Consider the following 20,140-nt stretch of genomic DNA (forward strand, 5'->3'; position numbering starts at 1 on the left):
TGGGAAGAGCATGGGCCTGGGAGTCTGAGGGCCTGGATTCTAATCCTGACTCCACCACTTGCCTACTGTGTGTGGCCTTGGGTAAGTCACTTTACTTCTCTGGGCCTCACTTTCCCGATCTGTAAAATGGGAGTTCAATACCTCTTCTCCCTCCTATTAAGACTGTGAACCCTGTGAGGGACAGGGACTGTGTCCAATCTGCATTTACTATGTCTCCCACTGTGCTTGGCACTTAATAAGTGCTTACAAACACCATTATTATTATTATTACTCTCTCTCCCCAGTTACTGACCTTGCGACCTTTGCCCTTTTAATGCTGCTCCCGTTCCTCTTTTGCTCCCACAGTGAGCTGACTGTATCCCAAAGCCCACGGCCCAGGCTGAGCCCTCCCCAACCTCAAGTTTGGGAAGAGGCGCCTCCTGGAAAAATGGACCGAGTGACCAGGTATCAGATCTTCAGCATCCCCCACTCACCTGGGGCTGGAGGCTTTCAGGTGGAGGAAGAGAGCCGCTACAGCTTTGAGGCGGCGGGGCTGAGGCCGGAGAGTTCCTGGGGGGGCCCCAGCTGGAACCGCTCTGACTCGGTGCTTAGCCCCGATGGGGAATCCAGCTCAGGTTTTGGGGGGTCCTGGGAGGAGACCCCGGGCCTGAGGGTGGTGACCGTGACCCAGGAGGGCTTCAGTGGCCCCGGGGAGACCCTGGAAGCCACATATGTGCTGACCGACGAGGCGAGTCACGGCCGGCCCCTGTGGAGCCCCGGCACCGTCCAAGAGTCTAAGCAGCAGGTGCTGGAGACCGTCCCAGCCTGCAACCTGCGGGCCAATCCGATGGAGCACATCACGGTGGAGGAGAACTGGGAGTACCGGGCGGGTCCTGGAGATGGTGTTCCCCAGGGGAGGGGGGCCCTGGAGAGGGAGCGCCAGGAAGTCATTCAGAGCCAGGTGGTCAAGCGCAACACCACCATTGTCCGGCGCTGGAGCTCCCAGGAGGAGCTGGAGAAGATCAACGGTGTCGACCCGGAGAAGGTGGACACGGGGCAGATCGACTTTCTGTCCGCCCGGCGGCAGTTCATGACCCTGGAGAAGGCGAGCGCGAGCACGGGCCCCTTGTCGAGCGGGGGGGCGGTGAAGCCTGTCCAAGGGGGCGCCGATGGGGGTTGGCAGAGCCCACAGGGCTCCTGCGTCAGCAGCGCCCACAAGACCGAAGTCCGCTCTGCCCCCAGTGGGGTTGGCTGGCCCCCGCAGCCACCAGGCTGGGGGGCTCCCCAGGAGCCTGTGCAGGCGTCCTACTCCCCCAAAGGGAGTACCCCCGGCCATAGGGTTGGAGTGCCCCCAGGCCTAAAGGAGCTGGCCCCTGAGCCCCCACAGGGGTCGTCCAGCGGGAAGGGCCACCCAGGGCAGGAGACGCCCATCGAGAGGGAAATCCGGCTGGCTCAAGAGCGGGAGGAGGAGTTGCGCCAGGCCCGGGGGCTGCAGAAGCCCAGCAGCCGGGATGAGCTGGTGGAGATCCCCAGCCGGCCCCTGTTGAGCGGGTTGGCCCTCTCCTCGATGAGCCCCGGCCGGGGCCGGAACCGGGACCGGGGCCGCCTGTCACTCTTTGTCCAGCGGGAGATGGTGCAGGAGACCCAGCGGGAGGAGGAGCACCGCCGGGGGGCCCAGCGGGAGGAGTCTCCGGAGTCCCCCACCCCATCGGGGCCCTCGAGGCGGCGGACCACGTGGAAGAACTGCCAGATGCGCCGGGCTCTGAGCTCTGACTCCATCCTGCACTCGGAGCCCTTCCAGGCCTCCAACACCTCGCCGGAGGCCAGCCCGGGCAGGAAAGTCAACCGCCTCCACGCTGAGGCCTACCAGCCCTACCTCTATCCTGCTGACCCGGTCTGGGTGACCGGGGTCACTCCACGGGAGACCCGGGGTGACTCCTGTCCCAAGGAGCGGGAAGACCTGGGTGGACCCCAAGGCTGGAGCCCAGCAAAAAAGCCCGGGGTCACTGGGGAGAAGGAAATCTTGCCCCTTGCCCGGAAGCAGCAGGAAGTACAGCGCCGCTGGTCCACCTGGGAGTCGTGGGAGCCCCAGGCCGGGGTGCCGGGGCAGCCGAGGGGGGTGGATCCCCTTCCCCGAGGCACCGTGGTACGCAAGGAGTACTTCGCCCTGCAGCCCCTGAAGATAAAATTTGCCTTCAACCCGGGGCCAGGGGAGCCTCCCCGCAGAGAGTTTTTCCAGGGGAGGCCCCTGAGGCCCCAAGGATCTGGCCTGTTGGAAAAAGAGATCCAGAGTGTCCTGCAGAGGGAGCGGGAGCTGGCAGAGCAGAGGAGGAGCACACTGTTCCCTGAGGTGTTCTCCCCAGCCAGCGAGGCAGAGGAACAGATCCTGAGAGAAAGCTCTTGGTCCCGGGGCTCATCAGAGGCCTCAGGTAAGGAGGTAGATCAATCAGTCGATCGATCAATCAGTCATATTTACCGAGTACCTGCTGTGGGCACTGTACTAAGCATTTGGGAGAATAGGAGAGATGTAGAGGAGACACAATACCCACTCTCAAGAAGTTTACCATCTAGCTGGGGAGACAGACCCATGATCATTTACGGACAAGAGGAGGAAGTGCTTCAGTAAGAAAATATGGAAATCGATAGGGTCAAAATGAAATGAGGGACTTGTGAGTGCCAAAGATCGGAGGAGACAGTTGGGAGGATGTGAAGAAGAATTAATCTGGGAAGCCTCTTGGAGGAGGTGGGATTTTAGAAGGGCTCTGCAGATGGAGAGAGCTGAGGGGTAATGGATAATAATAATAATAGTACTTATCAAGTACTTGCTATGGGCCAAGCACTGTTCTAAGCACTGGGGTAGATACAAGTTAATCAGGTTGCACACAGAGCCTGTCCTACGTAGGGCTCCCACGCTTAATCTCCATTTTACAGATGAGGCAACTGAGGTCCAGAAGTTCAGTGACATGCCCAAGGTCACACAGCAGACATGTGGCAGAGCCGGGATTAGAACCCAGGTCCTACTGACTCCCAGGCTCACGCTCTATCCACTAAGCTACGCTGCTTCTCCAACCAGGGGATCCAACCCTATCCCTCAAAAGCCCCGGTTTGAAGAACCGGACGATAGATGTGAAGGGGAAAGGGGTGAGCCACGGATCCGAGGTGGGAGAGCAAAGAATGAGACAGTAAGAAGGGGAGCTTGGGAGGAATTCAGAGTGCAGATTGAAATGAGGTGGGAGAAGCAGCGTGGCCTAGTGGAAAGACCCCCAGGCCTGGGAGTCAGAGGACCTGAGTTCTAATCCCGGCTCCACCACTTGCCTGCCATTCGGTCTTGGTCAAGTCACCTAACTTCTGTGTGCCTCAGTTTCCTCATCTCTAAAATAGGGATTCAATACCCGTTTTTTCCTCCTACTTAGTCTGTGAACCCTGTGTGGGATAGGGACTGTGTCCGACCTGATTCTCTTTTGTCTATCCCAGCATTTAAAACAGTGCTTGGCACACGTAGTAAGCACTTGACAAATACCATCATCACTGTCATCGTGATCATCATCATCATCAAGAGAGTGCTTCAAGGGTGCAGATCCAAGTGCGTAGGTGATGTGGAAGGGAGAGAGACAGTAAGGGAAATGAGGACTTCGCTGAGGAAGGCCTCTTGGAGGAGATAGGATTTTAGTAAGGCTTTGAAGGAGGAGGGGTGATGTGGGCAAGGGTCAGCGATGGAATAAATGAGTTTGAGGTACAGTGAGTAGGTAAGTAAGTAAGGACTGGAGAAAGGTAGGAGACAGGGAGGTTAGCAAGGAAGCAGATGCAGTAGTCAAGGCAGGAAACGATAAGTGCTTGGATCAGCATAGTAGCAGTTTGGATGGAGAGGAAAGGAAAGATTTTAGGGATGCTGTGGAGATAGAACTGACAGGATTTGGCGAATATACAGTTTGAAAGAGAGATGGGTCAGGGATGATGCCAAAGTGATGGGCTTGTGAAACATGGAGGATGGTGGTGGTGTTTACAGTGATGGGATATTCAGAGGAAGACAGGGTTTAGGAGGGAAGATGAGGAATTCTACTTTGGCTTCACTGACATCATCCTCTCCTGGTTCTCCTCCTATCTCTCTGACCTGGCCTTCCCAGTGTCTTTCATAAACTCCTCCTCTGCCTCCCAACCACTAACTGTAGGAGTCCCTCAGAGCTCAGTCCTGTGTCCCCTTCTATTCTCCCCATAGACTGTCAACACCTTGTGAATAGAGATTGTGTCTACCAACTCTATCAATCAATCAGTGGCATTTATTGAGCACTGTCTGTGTGCAGAGCACTGTACTAAGCACTTGGGAGAGTACAACAGACAGGATCCCCGCCCTCAAGGCACTTGAAATCTACAGGAGGATCTTACAGTCTACAGGGTTTAGCCTCAGTTTTCTCCTCTGTAAAATGGGGATGACCTCACACTGATCTTCCTCCTGCTGAGATATGAGCCTCATATGGAACCATATCTGATCTGCTTACCCTGTATCTTCCCCGCTGTTTAGCTCAGTGTAAGTGCTTAACAAATACAACAATTATTATTATCATTATCATCATTATCAGGTCTTTGAGAACAGATGAGGAAGGGAGAGGAGGAGAAATTGACACAGAGACTTCCCATGCCGATTCCTCCTCCTCCTCCTCACAACCCTATCTTTTCCTTGAGCTTTGATTTCAAGACAGGCACTCCCTACAGTAGGAAGGAGTTAGGATAGAGGTCAGGGAGAACTTATTAATGGTGGTAAAAATCCTGGAGCACATCCCTCAAGGTCTTTGAAAGAAGGCAAGATCTCCTTCTGCTTACTTGAGGGGAAGGTGGGGAGGTCGGGGGGCGATGTTAGGTGGGGGGGCGGGGTACCTAGATGAGATGACTTCTCAGAGGCCCACTGAGCCCATGGGCTGATTTAGGGGAGGAAGTAGAGGCCCCAGGCCCTGGGGCAAACTTTCCACTAAAGGAAGGGCAGGCATCCTGCCTCCTGCTTAAACATTCCCTCTGCGGGCTGGGCAAATTCCTGGAATGCCAGGCCACTAAACAGAGTTTCCAAGGGCTGGGCCTTTGGGGATTGGTGACCTCGATCAGGGGGTAGGGTGTCAGAGCTAGGGGAAGGCTAGAGGTACTGCTCTGCTCTTCTTTTCTTCCCCCTCCCTGCAAGTCACCATGCAAGTCATCTGGCCAATGCTTTAATGCCTGCTGAAGTCAACCCTGGACCCAGATTTTCTGACTTCTAGACCAGAACTTTCTCTGCAAAATCACTGTGTTCAGTGATGAAACACTAGAGCTTTTTTTGTGGAGAGCCAAGCAAGTCACAGGAGGACCAGGCATGGCTCTAGTCCTTTTCCAGATCATCTTGGCTTACTCCTGGTTTCCCAGCTGTCCATTTTTCAACTCAGTCAATCATATTTATTGAGCACTTACTGTGTGCAGAGCACTGTTCTAAGCACTTGGGAAAGTACAATATAGCAAACACATTCCCTGCCCACGAGCTTACTGTCACCTAAGTGCATTTTCTCTCCTTGGCCCTCTGAGGATAAGAAGATTTCCTCAACCAGATCCAACTTTTAAGGATCCACAGGCTCGGTTGGGTCTGAATGACAGGACCCGGTGGTGACCAGGAAAGCCTTGGGAAGATTAGACAGGATTGCCCAGCACCCTCAAAAGCACAACTCCCCATCTCCTCTGCCCTCAGAGAATTCCCCAGAGAACCTGCAGGAAGCCGCTACATTCAGAAGCACGGGCTGGGGCCGGGGGGACCGGTGCGACTGCAGGGGTGCCTCCCCGGGGAGGTTGGCAGCCAACAAAAGCAGAGGAAACCTTTCTTTGCTTCTGCCCTTTGTAGAAGATTTCACAGAGAGGTGACTGCAGCGACCCCAGCCAAAGTCCCTGTGTCCTCTTCTTACCTTTGTTCAACCCCTTGGAGAAAAGGAAATGCTGGACAATGCTAGACAATGCTAGACATAGTATTCACGGGGCGGGGTGTCTGTGTCCACAGGAAGCCGTGCAGTCAGAAAGCTTCAGCAGCTTCCAGAAGACATTAGATAGCTTCATGGACAATAATAATTATTACTGTGGTACTTGCTAAGCACTTACTATGTGCCAAGCACTGGGGTGTTGGACATAGTCCCTGACCCACATGGGGCTCACACTCTTAATCCCCACTTTACAGATGAGGGAAGTGAGGCCCAGAGAAGTTAAGTGGGTTGCTCAAGGTCACAGAGCAGACGAGTGGCGGAGCCGGAATTAGAACCCAGGTCCTACTGGGTGGCTGCTGTGTGTAGATCATTATGCCAGGTTCTTGAGAAGCATACAAAAGGGACAAAAGCTGTCCCTACAGGAACGACTGTGAGCCCCATGTGGGACAGCCTGATTACCTTGTATCTACTCCAGAGCTTAGAACAGTGCTTGGCACAGAGTAAGCACCTAACAAATGCCATAATAATAATAATAATAATAATAATAATAAATAATAACAGTTGTGTTCAAGTGCTTACTCTGTGCCTCGTGCTACACTAAATGCTGGGGGAAATGCAAGATAAACAGGTCAGACACAATCCCAATCCCACATAGGGCTCAGAGTCCAAGTAGGGGGTAGAAACTGAATCCCTATTTGACTGATGCCCAAAGAAGTGAAGTGACACGCCCAAGATCACATGGCAGGCAAGTGACGGGGCCAGAATTCAAACCCACATCCTCTGATTCCCGGGCCTGCGCACTTTCCACCAGGCTATGTTGCTTCTTGATCTAGGGGGAGAGGCGGTCGACAGCAATCTAGAAATATCCAATTGTTAAAAGAGTGTGTGGGTCCAGAAGGTCACAGGGTCAGGTTAGAAGTAGGGTGAGGGAAGAGGAGAGGCACAATACAGTGTTTAGTACAGTGCTCTGCACACAGTAAGTGTTCAATAAATACAATTGATTGATCTGTCTCCCAAGTGATTTGAGGCCATCAGTAGCCTTGTCTAACACTGCTCTCTCTTTTCCCTTGGGGCTGACTGACCACAGGCACCAGGGGAAGCTACTCCGTGTCCACGTCTCCCGTCTTCACTCCCATCAACTTGCACTCGGGGCTGGTGTGGAAAGTTCCACCTTCAGCCAGAGACCCCCAAATCCCCAATTCACTTCCCTGTGCTGAAACCTACAAGGCATCTCTGATTCACTCTGACTGGGAGCCAGTAGACGACTCTCCTTGGAGAAAGAAGAAGGAACTGGGAGTAAGGATGGAGGACGTGGTAGGGAGGGCTGAAGGGGCAGGGGGTGATGTGGGGAGGAACAAGTGCTGACTACCTGACTACTCCTCTGTCGGTGAGGTAAATCGATCAAGTGACCATTCAGTGGGATTTATGGAGCACTTACTGGATGCAGAGAACTGTACTAAGTGCATGTCCAATAGGCAGTTGCTGGGCACCCAAGGAGTGCGATGGGTCACGAAGATTAGACCTTTTTTAGACCCGCCTGCCCCAACTCAACATTTTGGTCAACAAGTCTGCCCCAGGTCTCGTTTTGGGTGCTTGCGTTTTCCATTAGTCAATCAATCAACCAGACAGACCACCGCTCTCCCTACTGTCAAAGGCTTATTAAAATCACATCTCCAAGAGACTTTCCTCAATTAAGTCCTCATTTCCTCTACTCCTCCCTTCTGCATCACCCTCACACTTGGATCTGTACCTTTTATTCACCCCACTGTCAGCCCCACAGCACTTATGTACACATCTGTAATTGATTTACACATCTGTAATTGATTTTTATGTCTGTCTTCCTCTCTAGACTGTAAGCTCCTCGTGGGCAGGGAATATGTCTGCCAACTGTTATTGTATTCTTCCAAGTGCTTAGAACTGTGTTCTGCACACAGTAGGTGCTCAATAAATACAATTGATTGATAGTTTTTAATGAGCACCTACTATGTGCAGTGCACTGTGACTAAATGCTTGGGAAAGCATGTTAGAGAACCAGACACCACCACCTCCACCCCGCCCATCCCCTTAGAGAGCCCCAGGTCTGATGGGGGAGGCAGGACAGAACCACAACAATCCCCATCCTTATGGACAAGATGAACCCAGCCAAGAAGCCAGGGCAGGAAGAAACAGCATGGCCTAAGGGAAAGAACATGGGCCTTGGAGTCAGAGGACCTGGATTCTAATCCCAGTTCTGCCTCTAGTCTGCTGTGTGACCTTGGGCAACTAACTTAACTTTTTAGTGCCTCAGTTGCCTCATCTGTAAAATGGGGATTGAATGCCTGTTCTCCCTCCCTCCTTGGACTGTGAGCCCCATGTGAGTCAGGGACTGTCCCCCCACTTGATTGACTTGTATCTACCCCAGCATTTAGAACAGTGTGCGTAACAAATGCCATTAAAAAAAAGACAGGAGCTGAGGGAAGGAATGGGGCCCGGAGGGTATGGGTAAATTGGTGAATTGTGGGGGGTGGGGGTGACGGGTGAATCCAGGAAGACTTCCACTTTTCCCTGGGGGAAATCAGGAAAACTGGCCTTGGGTAGGGGGTGGGGAGAAAGGTGTTGACCCTTTCCCACCATCTCTGCCATCTAAAGAGCCCCAAGATGAAGTCCGGAGCAGACTGGGCTGACATCCCCTCCCACTTGTCCCCGCTCCTGCCCAGGGTCTGTCTCTCTCTGCTAACCTGGGAGACTGGTTTATTTGGGAGACCTCAGAATAGAGATGCCTGAGAGCAACTGGGTTGGAAAGAGGAGAGGGAAAATCTCACCCAGTTCTGATGTTTCTGCTTTTCTCCCCCAGTACGCTGGCATTGACGTATCTGACAACATCAACACGGAGGTAATGGAAATGCATCTTTTGTTGGACTGGGGTATCCTGGGGAGGTTGACAGGGGGACCAGGGTGGGAGGGGGGAGCTGCTCTTCCACTCTGTTACCTCTTGCTCCCCTCCTGCTGACTAGTGGGGATTGTACTGCATTTATTAATGTGCCTCCATCTCTTTGGGCAGAGTAGCCCCCCAACACTACACCCCACCTGGAGGGTCTGTTTGGGAGTGGTGGCCACATCAGTTAGTGGAGTAAGTCAGGAAGGCTTCCAGAAGGAATTGTCCTCCCCACCCCCAACTCCTTTCGGTTCCCTGGCCCTTTCCTCTCTCCCTCTCTCCCTCCCTCCCTCTTGTTGACAGTCAACAGGATTCCTGGCTCCCCCATTGTGAGTGGAGCCTTCCCCATCATTCCATTACCCCTGCCGGCAGCCACTTGCTTTTCCTCTTCAGAGTGAGACAAAGGAAAGACATGCCTAGACAGCCCCCCTGTGAATTTTGGCGGTGCATGGGGAGGGGTGGGGGGGGCGGTAATGGTTGAATAATGTTTGAGAATGTGCCTTCTAAAATCTCTCCAGGGGCTTCTCCCCTATCTTGGAGAGAATGCCGATGGGGACATTAGCTGACCAGCAGAGGGGTGGGGGATGGGAGTCCTCTGCCTTTGTGCTTTGTAGCTCGTGGAGGCCACACGGGTGACTCGCCACAAGAATACTTTGGCTGCACGCTGGGAAGCCCAGATCTACGCTCGGGAGGATGACTGAGCTGGGGGCCAGTGGACCAGCCCGGGACTGAGAAAATCCAATGGCTCTCTCCCGTCGTTGGGTGTCTTTCTGCATGCCCCAGGATCGCCCCTGATGGAAACTCCAAGACTCCATGCAACTTTTTTCCTTTTTTTTTTTCTATTTTACAACTGAAGAATCAAAACTTATCTTGCTGAAATTAGGGGGGATATCACAGTTTCAACCCGGGGGGGGGGGAGTGTTTTCTTTTCTCCCCCATGCATAGATTTTGTTTCAAGTTAGGAAAGTTTGCAAATCCATCTCCCTAGTAGCACTTTTGCCAAACATACTGCCAGGGGTCCAGGCCAGAGGGTGGGCCAGATAAAGTTGGAAGGATATCCTAGATTTTGCCTGACTTCAGTGAGCTGGAGATCATCCAGGAAGTCCCTCAAGGCTCCTGCCTCTGCGGGGGGAGGTGTCGGGGGAGTGGATGGGGGGAAGAAGGGAGGAGAATAGGTGGATCCTTGGAATCCTTTTTGCCCATCAATCATTTATTCCTCTGAAGGGCTTCTTTTCCTGGAGAGAGGAAGCAGGAGCCGGAACAGAGGCAGGGCAAAAGCCAGAGCTGGGAAGCAGGGCAGATGGTGAGGTTGGGGGCTGCAGGGAGGGGAGGGAGGGCACAAGGCCCTTTGGAAACAAAGATCAAAGAAGGAACTGGAATCCAGAACTGAACGTCCATTGTTTCGTCGCTTCCCTCCTTCAGAAGGAAACCCCCAGCCTATCCAGCAGGAAACCCCCAGTCTGGGGGAACACACTGGAAGAGTCTTTTTCCCAGCCTTCCTCCCCAACCCCCTCCAGTAAAACAGGAAGTCAAAGCTGCTGGGATACAGAGAAGAAGAGAGGGGTCTGAAGAGTGTCAGCAGGGTCAAAATGTCCTATTAACTTTAAGACTAGGCCTCAGCTATGGGGAAGCTTCCTAAGCACCATCTCCATGGAACCAATGGGGACAGTCTCCCCCCCCCCCCCCCCCCGTCTGGGTTTCCAGCTGGCGGGGATCCGTTTTCCTGTCCCCCAGGGCCATCTAGGCCTGTCACCCAGCCTCACCCCTGGGGCTCCCACAAGATGTCAGAGCTTCTGAGGGGAGCTGGAAAGACCCCAGATCAGGGTTCTTTCACCCCTGTTGGCTCTGAGGTGCCTTCTCCCACCCCCCAAGACCTATCCTGCTGGCCCTAAAATACCCCCATTTTACAGTGAAAAAATGGCACCTCTGGAAGGCTTTAATTCTTAAATCTGGGATTTTCTTCTTTCCCCTCCCTTGCTTCTCGCCACCTCCCTGCCTTACCTCACCACACCCAACCAAAAGCTGTTTTTATGGATGGATTCCTACAATGAGCTGAAAGAATAAAAATGATTTACACTTCCTCTGCCGTGGCTGGGGTTGACGAGTGCCTGCTCTTGTGTCCTCCTTGTCCCTGCTTCTTACCCTGGATTAGGGCTAGGTTTCCCAGTGGAGAGGATCCACTGGGCCCTCATCAGATTTGGCCAGATTTGCTCCAACTTTCCTGAGCCCTAGCTTTCTTTCCATCTCCTGCCCGTGCCCCTTCTTTGCCTGGAGAGATCCACGGGCTCCTCAGGAATCAGCCAATGAAGACTTCTGCCTCAGGGCAGATGACTGTCCATTGGTTCTTAAATATCTCTCTGAAGGAGCTGTCATTTAATCGTATTTATTGAGTGCTTACTGTGAGCAGAGCACTGTACTAAGCACTTAGAAAGTACAATTTGGCAACAGAGACAATCCCTACCCAACAACAGGCTCACATTCTAGAAGAGGGGAGACAGACAACAAAACAAGTAGACAGGTATCAATAGCATCAATATAAATAAATAGACTTATAGATCTAGACAGACAACAAAACAAGTAGACAGGTATCAATAGCATCAATATAAATAAATAGACTTATAGATCTAGACACATCATTAATAAAATAAATAGAATAATAAATATGAATGTATATACACATGTCCTGGGGGCGAGGAGGGGGTCAGAGTAGAGGGAGGGAGTAGGGGCGATGGGGAGGGGATGAGGAGCAGAGGAAAAGGGGGGCTCAGTCTGGGAAGGCCTCTTGGAGGAGGTGAGCTCTCAGTAGGGCTTTGAAGAGGGGAAGTGAGCTAGTTTGGCGGAGGTGAGGAGGGAGGGCGTTCCAGGACAGTGGTAGGATGTGGGCCAGGGGCCAACAGGGGGATAGGCGTGAACGGGGGACGGTGAGGTGAGCGGCAGAGGAGTGGAGCGTGCGGGATGGGCAGTAGAAAGAGAGAAGGGAGGTGAGATAGGAGGGGGCAAGGTGAGGGAGAACTTTGAAGCCAAGAATGAGAAGTTTTTGTTTCATGCCAAGGTTGATAAGCAACCCCTGGAGGGTTTTGAGGAGGGGAGTGACATGCCCAGAGTGTTCCTGTAGAAAGATAATCCGGGCAGCAGAGTGAAGTATAGACTGAAGTGGGGAGAGACAGGAGGTTGGGAAATCAGAAAGGATGCTGATGCAGTAATCCAGTCGGGATATGATGCATGATTGTACTAACAAGGTTGCGGTTTGGAAGGAGAGGAAAGGGTGGATCTTGGCGATGTTGTGAAGGTGAAACCGACAGGTTTTGGTGATGGATTGGATGTGTGGGGAGAATGAGAGAGCTGAGTCAACGATGACACCAAGGTCGTGGGCTTGTGACATGGGAAGGATGGTAGTGACAGGAAAGTCAGGGAGAGGACAGGGTTTGTGAGGGAAGATAAGGAGCTCAGTCTTATGTTAAATTTTAGGTGGCAGGTGGACATCCAGGTGGAGATGTCCTGAAGGCAGAAGGAGATTCAAGCCTGGAGGGAAGGAGAAAGAAAAGGGCAGGAGATGTAGATTTGGGTATCATCTGCGTAGAGATGATAGTTGAAGCTGTGGGAGTGAGAGTTACCAAGGGAGTGAGTATAGATGAAGAACAGAAGGAGACCAAGAACTGACCCTTGAGGAACCCCTACAGTTAGAGGACTGGGGGGGGAGGAGGGGCCCGCAAAGGAGGCTGAGAATGAATGGCCAGAGAGATAAGAAGAAAAGCAGGAGAGGATGGAATTCGTGAAGCCAAGGTTGGATAACGTGTTGAGAAGGGAGAAAGGAGTGTTGGCAGTGTCAAGGGCAACCGAGAGGTCAAGGAGGATTAGGATAGAGTAGGAGCCATTGGATTTGTCAAGAAGGAGGTCGTTGGTGACCTTTGAGCGGGCAGTTTCAGTGAAGTGAAGGGAACGGAAGCCAGATTGGAGGGGTCCAGGACAGAGGTGGAGGAGAGGAATTCGAGGCAGCAAGTATAGACTACTCGCTTTGGAAAGGAAGGGCGGGAGGGAGATGGGGTGATAACCGGGGGAGGGGAGGCAGTGGGATCAAGGGAAGGTTTTTTTAGGCTGGGGGAGACATGGGCATGTTTGAAGGCAGGGGGAAGAAGCCATTGGAGAGTGAGCAGTTGAAGATGGAGGTTAAGGAGAGGAGGAGGGAAGGTGTGAGAGTTTTTATAAGGTGAGAGGTAATAGGGTCAGAAGCACAGGTGGAGGGGGTGGAACTTGAGAGGAGGGAGGAGATCTTCTCTGAAGATACTGCTGGGAAGGATGGGAAAGTAGAGGAGGGGTCGAGAGCGGGCTGGGGTGGGGGGATGGAGAAAGGGGAGGGGTGACTTTGAGAAGCTCAGACCTGATGGTATTCATTTTCCTAATAAAGTAGGTGGTCAGATTGTTGTACGGGAGGGATGGGGAAGGGGGACCTGAAGAGGGAGTTAAATGTCCGGAACAGCTGATGGGGGTGATGGGCATGGGTGTCAATAAGGGAGGAGAAATAGTTTTGCCTGGCAGAGGAGAGGGCAGAGATGAGGCAAGAAAGGATGAATTTAAAGCACAGCCTGTTTAGGTGAAACAAAATGCTCACTCTCCCCACTTGTCCGCCTGCCCTAGGTAGAAGCAAGCAAGGTCCTGCTGGAGTACGGAGTTATTGAACTAATTGGCAGGGCCCGGGGACTCCACGATCCCGGGGTAGAAACAGCCCTGGGGGCTGCCATTGTGTGGCTGTTTTGATAACGATGCTAAAAAATCGACCCTTAATGCTGTCCTGGGATGGGAATAATAGATCAGGCCTAGGGGAACCCGGGGTCAATTTCCTATGACTTGCACCCCTGTGACCAGGAGAAGAAGCAGAGGTGGGATGGAGAAGGCTAGGGAAAGTGGGTCCCGGCCATCCACCCCTCCCCAGCCCTCCATCGGTGTGGCTGGGGGCGGAGGATCCCGCTCTTCTTTAGGCCCTGCCGGGGGCTCCCCGCCTCCCCAGATCGGGGGCGCTCCGGCCGCACGCTTCCCCCCAGCCGGGCAAGCCGGGGGCATCGCGGGGGCGGCCTCCGCCCCCTCTGGACCGGGGGTAGGCGGGGGCGGCGGGCACAGGCCGAGGCCCGCGCTCGGCCCGCGCTCGGCCCCGGCGCCCGCTACTGTCTCTCCTTTTCCTGTCAGTCATATTTATCAAGCGCTTAGTATGTGCGGGGCACTGTACTAAGCGCCTGGGGGAGGATGGTAGAACAGTCACCGGAGACCCTCCCTGCCCACAGTGAGCCGACGATCTAGAGGGGGAGACGGGCTATAAAAATCAATGACGGACGTGGACACGAGCGGTGTGGGGCTGGGACGGGGGGATGAAGAAAGGGAGCAAGAGGGAGTGGGAGAAGAGGAAAGGAGGGCTCAGTCATGGAAGGCCTCCCAGAGGAGACGTCACCCCCTCGGAGCGGGAAGCTCGAATTCTCAGGCCGTGGGCATCCCATCCCGGAGGAACATCTGCAGGGTGGGCGGGGGGCCATGCCTCTCCACTAGAGCATAATAATAATGACGATGGTATCTGTTAAGCGCCTACTGTGTGCCAAGCACTGTTCTAAGCACTGCAGGGGATACAAGGTCATCAGGTTTTATGTTGTTTTATGAGATGTTCTTCCCTTTGACTCTATTTATTGCCACTGTTCTTGTCTGCCCGTCTCCCCGATTAGACTGGAAACCCGTCAAAGGGCAGGGACTGTCTCTATCTGTTGCCGATTTGTCCATTCCAAGCGCTTAGTACAGTGCTCTGCACAGAGTAAGCACTCAATAAATACTATTGAATGAGTGAAAAGTCTCTGGAAACACACACAGGAGTATGAATTCATTCAATTGTATTTATTGAGCACTTACTCTGTGCAGAGCACTGTACTAAGTGCTTAGGAGAGTACAATAGAATAATAAAGAGACACATTCCCTGTCCACAATGAGTTTAGAGGAGCTCAGTTAGGCCCTGCCCTTCCCAGCCTGCTAGGAGTTATGGGGGTGGAGGGGAAGTACCCAACCACCGCCCCTACCCCCCATCCCCTGCAAAGCTGTTATCAAATGCTGCTACCTCTCCTCCTTCCCCCATTGAGGGCCTGGGGTCAGGGGAGGAAGTAGAGATTGTAAAATGCTCAGTTTATTGAAAGCCCTGTCCCAATGTTTAGCTCAGAGGCAGTACAATAATAATGATAATAATAATAATAATAATAATAATAATGGCATTTGTTAAGCACTTACTATGTGCGAAGCACTCTTTTAAGCTCTGGGGGGATACAAGGTGATCAGATTGTCCCACATGGGGCTCAGAGTCTTAATCCCCATTTTACAGATGAGGTAACTGAGGGACAGAAAAGTGAAGTGACTTGCCCAAAGTCACACAGCTGATGAGCAGCAGAGCTGGGATTAGAACCCATGACCTCTGACTCCCAAGCCTGTGCTCTTTCCACTGAGCTGCACTGCTTCTGGGTATGGCTGTCGGGCCCCGCCAAAAGCAGGGCAACTGTGGCCATGGTCACCAGCATCAACTTGAGGGGAGATCACAGTTCCTTGGGGTGGCGAGCTGAGGTGGTGGGGAATGGGGAGTAGGAAAGCTCCGAAAGGGGCTTCTGCCACTCAGCCACCTTCCTCTCAGAACCATACTTCTAGAGATTGGTGATGTTCCCCTGTATGAATAACTTAGCTGTGTGCTAAGCTCTCCCAGCGCTTAGCACAGTGCCCTGCACGCAGTAAGAGAAGCAGCATGTCCTAGTGGAAAGAGCACAGGCTTGGGAGTCAGAGGACCTGGGTTCTAATTCCACCTCCCCCACTTCTCTGCTCTGTGACCTTGGGCCAATCACTTCACTTCTCTGTGCCTCAGTGACTTCATTTGTAAAATGGGGATTAAGATGGTGAGCCCTATGTGGGACAGGAACTGTGTCTGACTCAATTATCTCGTATCTATCCCAGCGCTTACTACAGTGCCTGGCACATAGTAAATTCTTGACAAATACCACAATTATTTTATTATTATTCTTAGTAAGGGCTTAATAAATACTGCCACTATTTAGACATCACTAAAAGGGCCAGTCTAGGGATGAACCAGAAGATCCCCTGCTCCCCCAACTCTAGAAAAGTGATGATTACTCTGCAGGATACTGAGTAAATCCCCTAATATCCTCCAGGCTGGCCCAACCGTGGGCCAGAACCCGCTGGAGAAGATTTCTCTGGGCCTTTGAGAAGGAAGAAACCAGGCTCCTGTTTATTTTTCTCTAGACCAGAGTCAATAGGGCTGGTCAAATCTCAAGGAGCAGGAAGAGCCACAAGAAGTTAGAGAGATCTTGCCCCTGCCTCCCAGGTTCTGCTGGTCAGCCACACCTCACCCGTCTCCCTACCCTGAGCAGGCCTCATCCACCCAGTCGCCGGGCACCCACTGACTCCCACACCCTCCCTTGCTCCTTCTTAAATGTCCACGTTCCTTCTTCTCCCTTGGAGGGAATGCCCTTTGCCCCATTCTTAAGGCAGAAATCGATACCGCCCCATGAGCCCGATCACTTCGATAAAATGGAGTCTGTTCCTACTGAGACTTTCCCAGAGTGATAACCAGAAGACTTTGAGTCTTGCCAGGTGTGCATTTGTGGCCCCTTTCAAAACAATACCAGTCTGCTCCCTCCCCTTCATTGGTGTGCAATCCATCTGTCCAATTTGGGGAGACGAGGGTAGGAGTGGAGGAGACGGAGGGAGTCTGCAAAGGCCCAGGAATGTGGACTCAGTTCAGGGCCAACCCCCTGGGCCCCCTCAGAGCTAGGATGGAGTTACAGCCAGTGAGGCAGGGAGAGGGGAGGTGGGGAGAGGAGTTTTAGAGGCAGAGACCTGGGCTGGGACCTTTGAAAGACAAAAGCGTCTCATCAGGAGAGCAGATCCAGAAGCATCAACCGGATGGAGACTGTCTCTGAAAGGCCTGGAGCACTGAGGCAATTCTGTCCTTAGTCCTGAATTGCAAATAGGTACCAGTCCAAGGGGTAAATGGAGAGAAAGACTTTTCCATTTCCAGAGGCTGTCCCATCTGCTCCCCATGATCCCAGGCATTTGTCACGTCTCAGCTTGACTCAGCTTGAGGACTGTATCAGCCTCCTCGCTGACCACCCTGCCCCAGAAGCAGTCGTGGCCTAGTGGAAAGAGCACAGGCCTGGGAGTCAAAAGACCTGCGCTCTAATCCCAGCTCTGCCAATTGCTTGCTGTGTGACCTTGGGCAAGTCGCTTAACTTCTCTGTACCTGTTTCTTCAACTGTAAAATGAGGACTCAATACCTGTTCTCCCTGCTACTTAAGACTGTGATCCCCCATGTGGGACAGGAACTGTGTCCAACCTAATGAACTTGTACCTACCCCAGTGCTTAGAATAGTGTTTGATACAGAGTAAGCACTTAACAAGTACTATCAAACAAATAACAAACAGTCAATGGTATTTATTGAGCACTTACTTGTGCACAGTACTGTCCTAAATGTTTGGGAGCATATAATACAACAGAGTTGGTAGGCATGGTCCCTGCCCACAAGGCGCTTACAGTCTAGAGCGGGAGACAGACACGGATACTAATAAATAACAGACGTGTACCTAAGTGCTGTGGGGCTGAGGGTCCAGTACCTATTCACTCGGTTTCCCAGATCATTTTTCTAAAATGTTCTTTGACTCACATCTCCCAAATCCTCAGGATCCTCCAGTGGCTGGTTGCCCAATCTTTTCCACATCAAACAGAATCACCTGACCACTGACTTTAAGTGACTCAATCAGCTCTTTCCCTTCTACTTATCCACTCTCTTTTCCAATTACACCCCAGTTCTCACACCTCATTTTACCCTTCTGCAGAATACGCCAGACTTCCAAACTTGCCTCCTCCTTCCCACCTGATTTCCTAAAACTCTAGCTTGAAGATGATAAATATCCCAGCCAATATCATCTTCCCCTTGGAGTTAGAGTTTCCACTGTATCCCATACTGCCACGGGTCAGGTCGGGGTTACAAAATGGGAAGGGCAGAGAGAGGTCCCTGGCTAAAGGAGATCAATAACTTAGCCTGATGAAGAGGCAAGGCCTGAGGTCTGAAGGCAGTTTCTACGGGATAATGGTTTCTGAAGGGCTGACAACTTTCAGATTGATCCAAGATAAGGTGGAGCACTGGGAAGGGGAGGGGGTGAGGGAAAGGGAGAAAAAGGGAAAGGGAGAGAGCAAGGGGAAGAGAGGGCATAGGAGAGGACCTGTAGAGATCCTGAGTGGGAAAAAGCTTCAAGGATCTGGCATACCGGGGAGAGGGGGAAGAATATTTAAGCAGTGAATCCTGATTGAGACCTTAAAAAAACAAACACAGTGAGCTATGTCTTCCTTTAGAGAGTTTTGGATTAACCCCACCTGACCTTGGTCATTCCATTCACTCCCGCAACTCGTGGGACCTTTATTCTGTGTGGAATTACGAGTGAGTCGCTGGGGCTTGTACTCGGGAGCTTTTCTTATGGTGCGCGCCTCTTTCTCTTGCGTGTTATTTGTCTGCCGGTTGATCTGGGACTCTGTCCTGCTTCCACCATCAGATTGGCACTCACACGACGTCAGAGATAGCATGACCTCTTCCCTCTGTCCCTTTCCCCAGCACCAGCACAGGATGTGTGTGTGTGTGTGTGTGTGTGTGTGTGTGTGGTAGTGTGCGTGTGTATGGGCATGTGGGCTCCGAGTCCTTTATCAAACTGTCAGTTCCTCTCTCTGACCCTCCCCTGCGCCCCAGTGCAGGATCGTGTGGGGTTATGGGGATTTCCTGTCTCCCCTCATCAGACCAACAACCCCTCGAGAGCCGGAATTATTTCTTCTCCATTCTCTGTCCACCCACCCCCACCCCGCCCCCCAGTACCCAGTGCAGGGCTCAGCACCTGAGGCAAAACCAATATAATCCTTGTGGCCCTGAGATGTTTCACTGGAGGCCTCAGAAGTCCTTATCCAGCAGGTTGATAGCACTCAAACCGCTCTGGGGAACCACCTTTAATTACCAGTGGATAGCTCTGAATGATCTCCAAAGCCTCAACCCCTCTTCCCTGGCATCCCTCTGTGTGACTTTTTCCCAGGGCTCAGCTACTGCTTTGAAAAGCTCCTCTCAACTCTCTTCCCTCTTGAAGTCACACCATTTTAATCATCAGCCAATCACCTCTGCCTCTCCCTGCAGCTCTTCTGGCTAGTGAAACCACTTTGAAGAATTCTGGTGGTTGGCAATGGATACAGACATTCAGAATGAAGAAGAAATCCTTCTTCCCAGCCAGGCAGAATAGACAAAGGCAATCTGCTCAGATAGCTCTTGGAGATAACCATGTGACTCCAGTCAGTCACAAAGGAGGGCAGGCCAATTAAAAAGAATATCTATATTTAACATCAGATTGAGTAGCCGGCAGCACGGTGTTTGCTCAAAAAAAAAAAGTGGGCTGGTAAATTTTTGACTTTATCTGACAGGCTAGTTTAAATCTTCACACACACCACACACACACACACACACACACACACACACAGGTGTGAATACGATTAACGTTCTGGCTGTTTCAGGTAATGGGGGGTGGGGAGGGGGATTTTGTACTTGTTTTGTATCTTTTGTCTACTGGTGTCCCTGCAAAAGAGTTGGGGAACTGGCAGTACAGGACACTCCTGTGTCTAGCCACCTTCAGAAAAGTCTTGATTAAAGTCATGATCTGCTCAAGCAACCTGCAGAGTGCTTCTCTAAAACTAGGTAGATGGAACTCTATAGAGTGTTTTAATCTGCCTCACAGTGATTAAAGACTTGGTTATCGCTATTTTTGGAAATCTTGAGCAAATTCAATGCACACACATGAAGGGAATGAAAATAGATGCGTCGCCTGGAGCACCAGGAGGCCTGAAGAGATGCTATTTGTCGACAGGCTTCCAAGAGACAGAATGCAACTGAATATCTCTGCCATGGTGGGGTCTGGAGTGAGGTAAAAATGAAGAATCAATTGTTACATAAACAAACATTTCCTTTTCCATTTGGGTTGGCTGGAATCTTCCCGTGCTCCTTTGCTTAGGTATTGAGGTTAGAGAGTCTGAACAAGATCCTTCGGTCATTCAAGTCCATTGTATTATACCCTCCCAAGCACTTAGTACAGTGTTCTGTACACAGTAAGCCCTCAGGCATCCCTCCAGGAATGACCTCTCCCTTGAGTAAAAATACCTCGAATTTCTAGAGTGCTTTGATTTTTCTCTGGAGTATTGTCACATTTTCACTAAACCACACTATATCATCCGACAGCCATGGAGAAAGCAGAGGAATAGACGCATAAGAAA

General features: G+C 51.9%; 1 protein-coding gene across 2 annotated transcripts; it reads left to right on the forward strand.

Moving 5' to 3' along the window:
• Positions 1-350: 350 nt before the first annotated feature.
• LOC107547390 (mitotic spindle positioning) lies at positions 351-9,935 on the forward strand. 2 transcript variants are annotated; one of them, XM_029051532.2, is made up of 4 exons: positions 351-2,408; positions 6,991-7,199; positions 8,737-8,775; positions 9,432-9,935. In XM_029051532.2, the coding sequence occupies exons 1-4, from the start codon at positions 428-430 to the stop codon at positions 9,516-9,518; spliced, it is 2,316 nt and encodes a 771-aa protein (XP_028907365.1). In that variant the 5' UTR covers positions 351-427; the 3' UTR covers positions 9,519-9,935. The 2 variants fall into 2 exon arrangements, with proteins under 2 accessions (XP_028907365.1, XP_039766231.1); XM_039910297.1 differs by lacking the exon at positions 6,991-7,199 and having other exon boundaries at positions 9,432-9,515.
• Positions 9,936-20,140: the final 10,205 nt, after the last annotated feature.

This window comes from Ornithorhynchus anatinus, chromosome X1, assembly GCF_004115215.2.
Source record: "Ornithorhynchus anatinus isolate Pmale09 chromosome X1, mOrnAna1.pri.v4, whole genome shotgun sequence".
Taxonomy (NCBI): Eukaryota; Metazoa; Chordata; class Mammalia; order Monotremata; family Ornithorhynchidae; genus Ornithorhynchus; species Ornithorhynchus anatinus.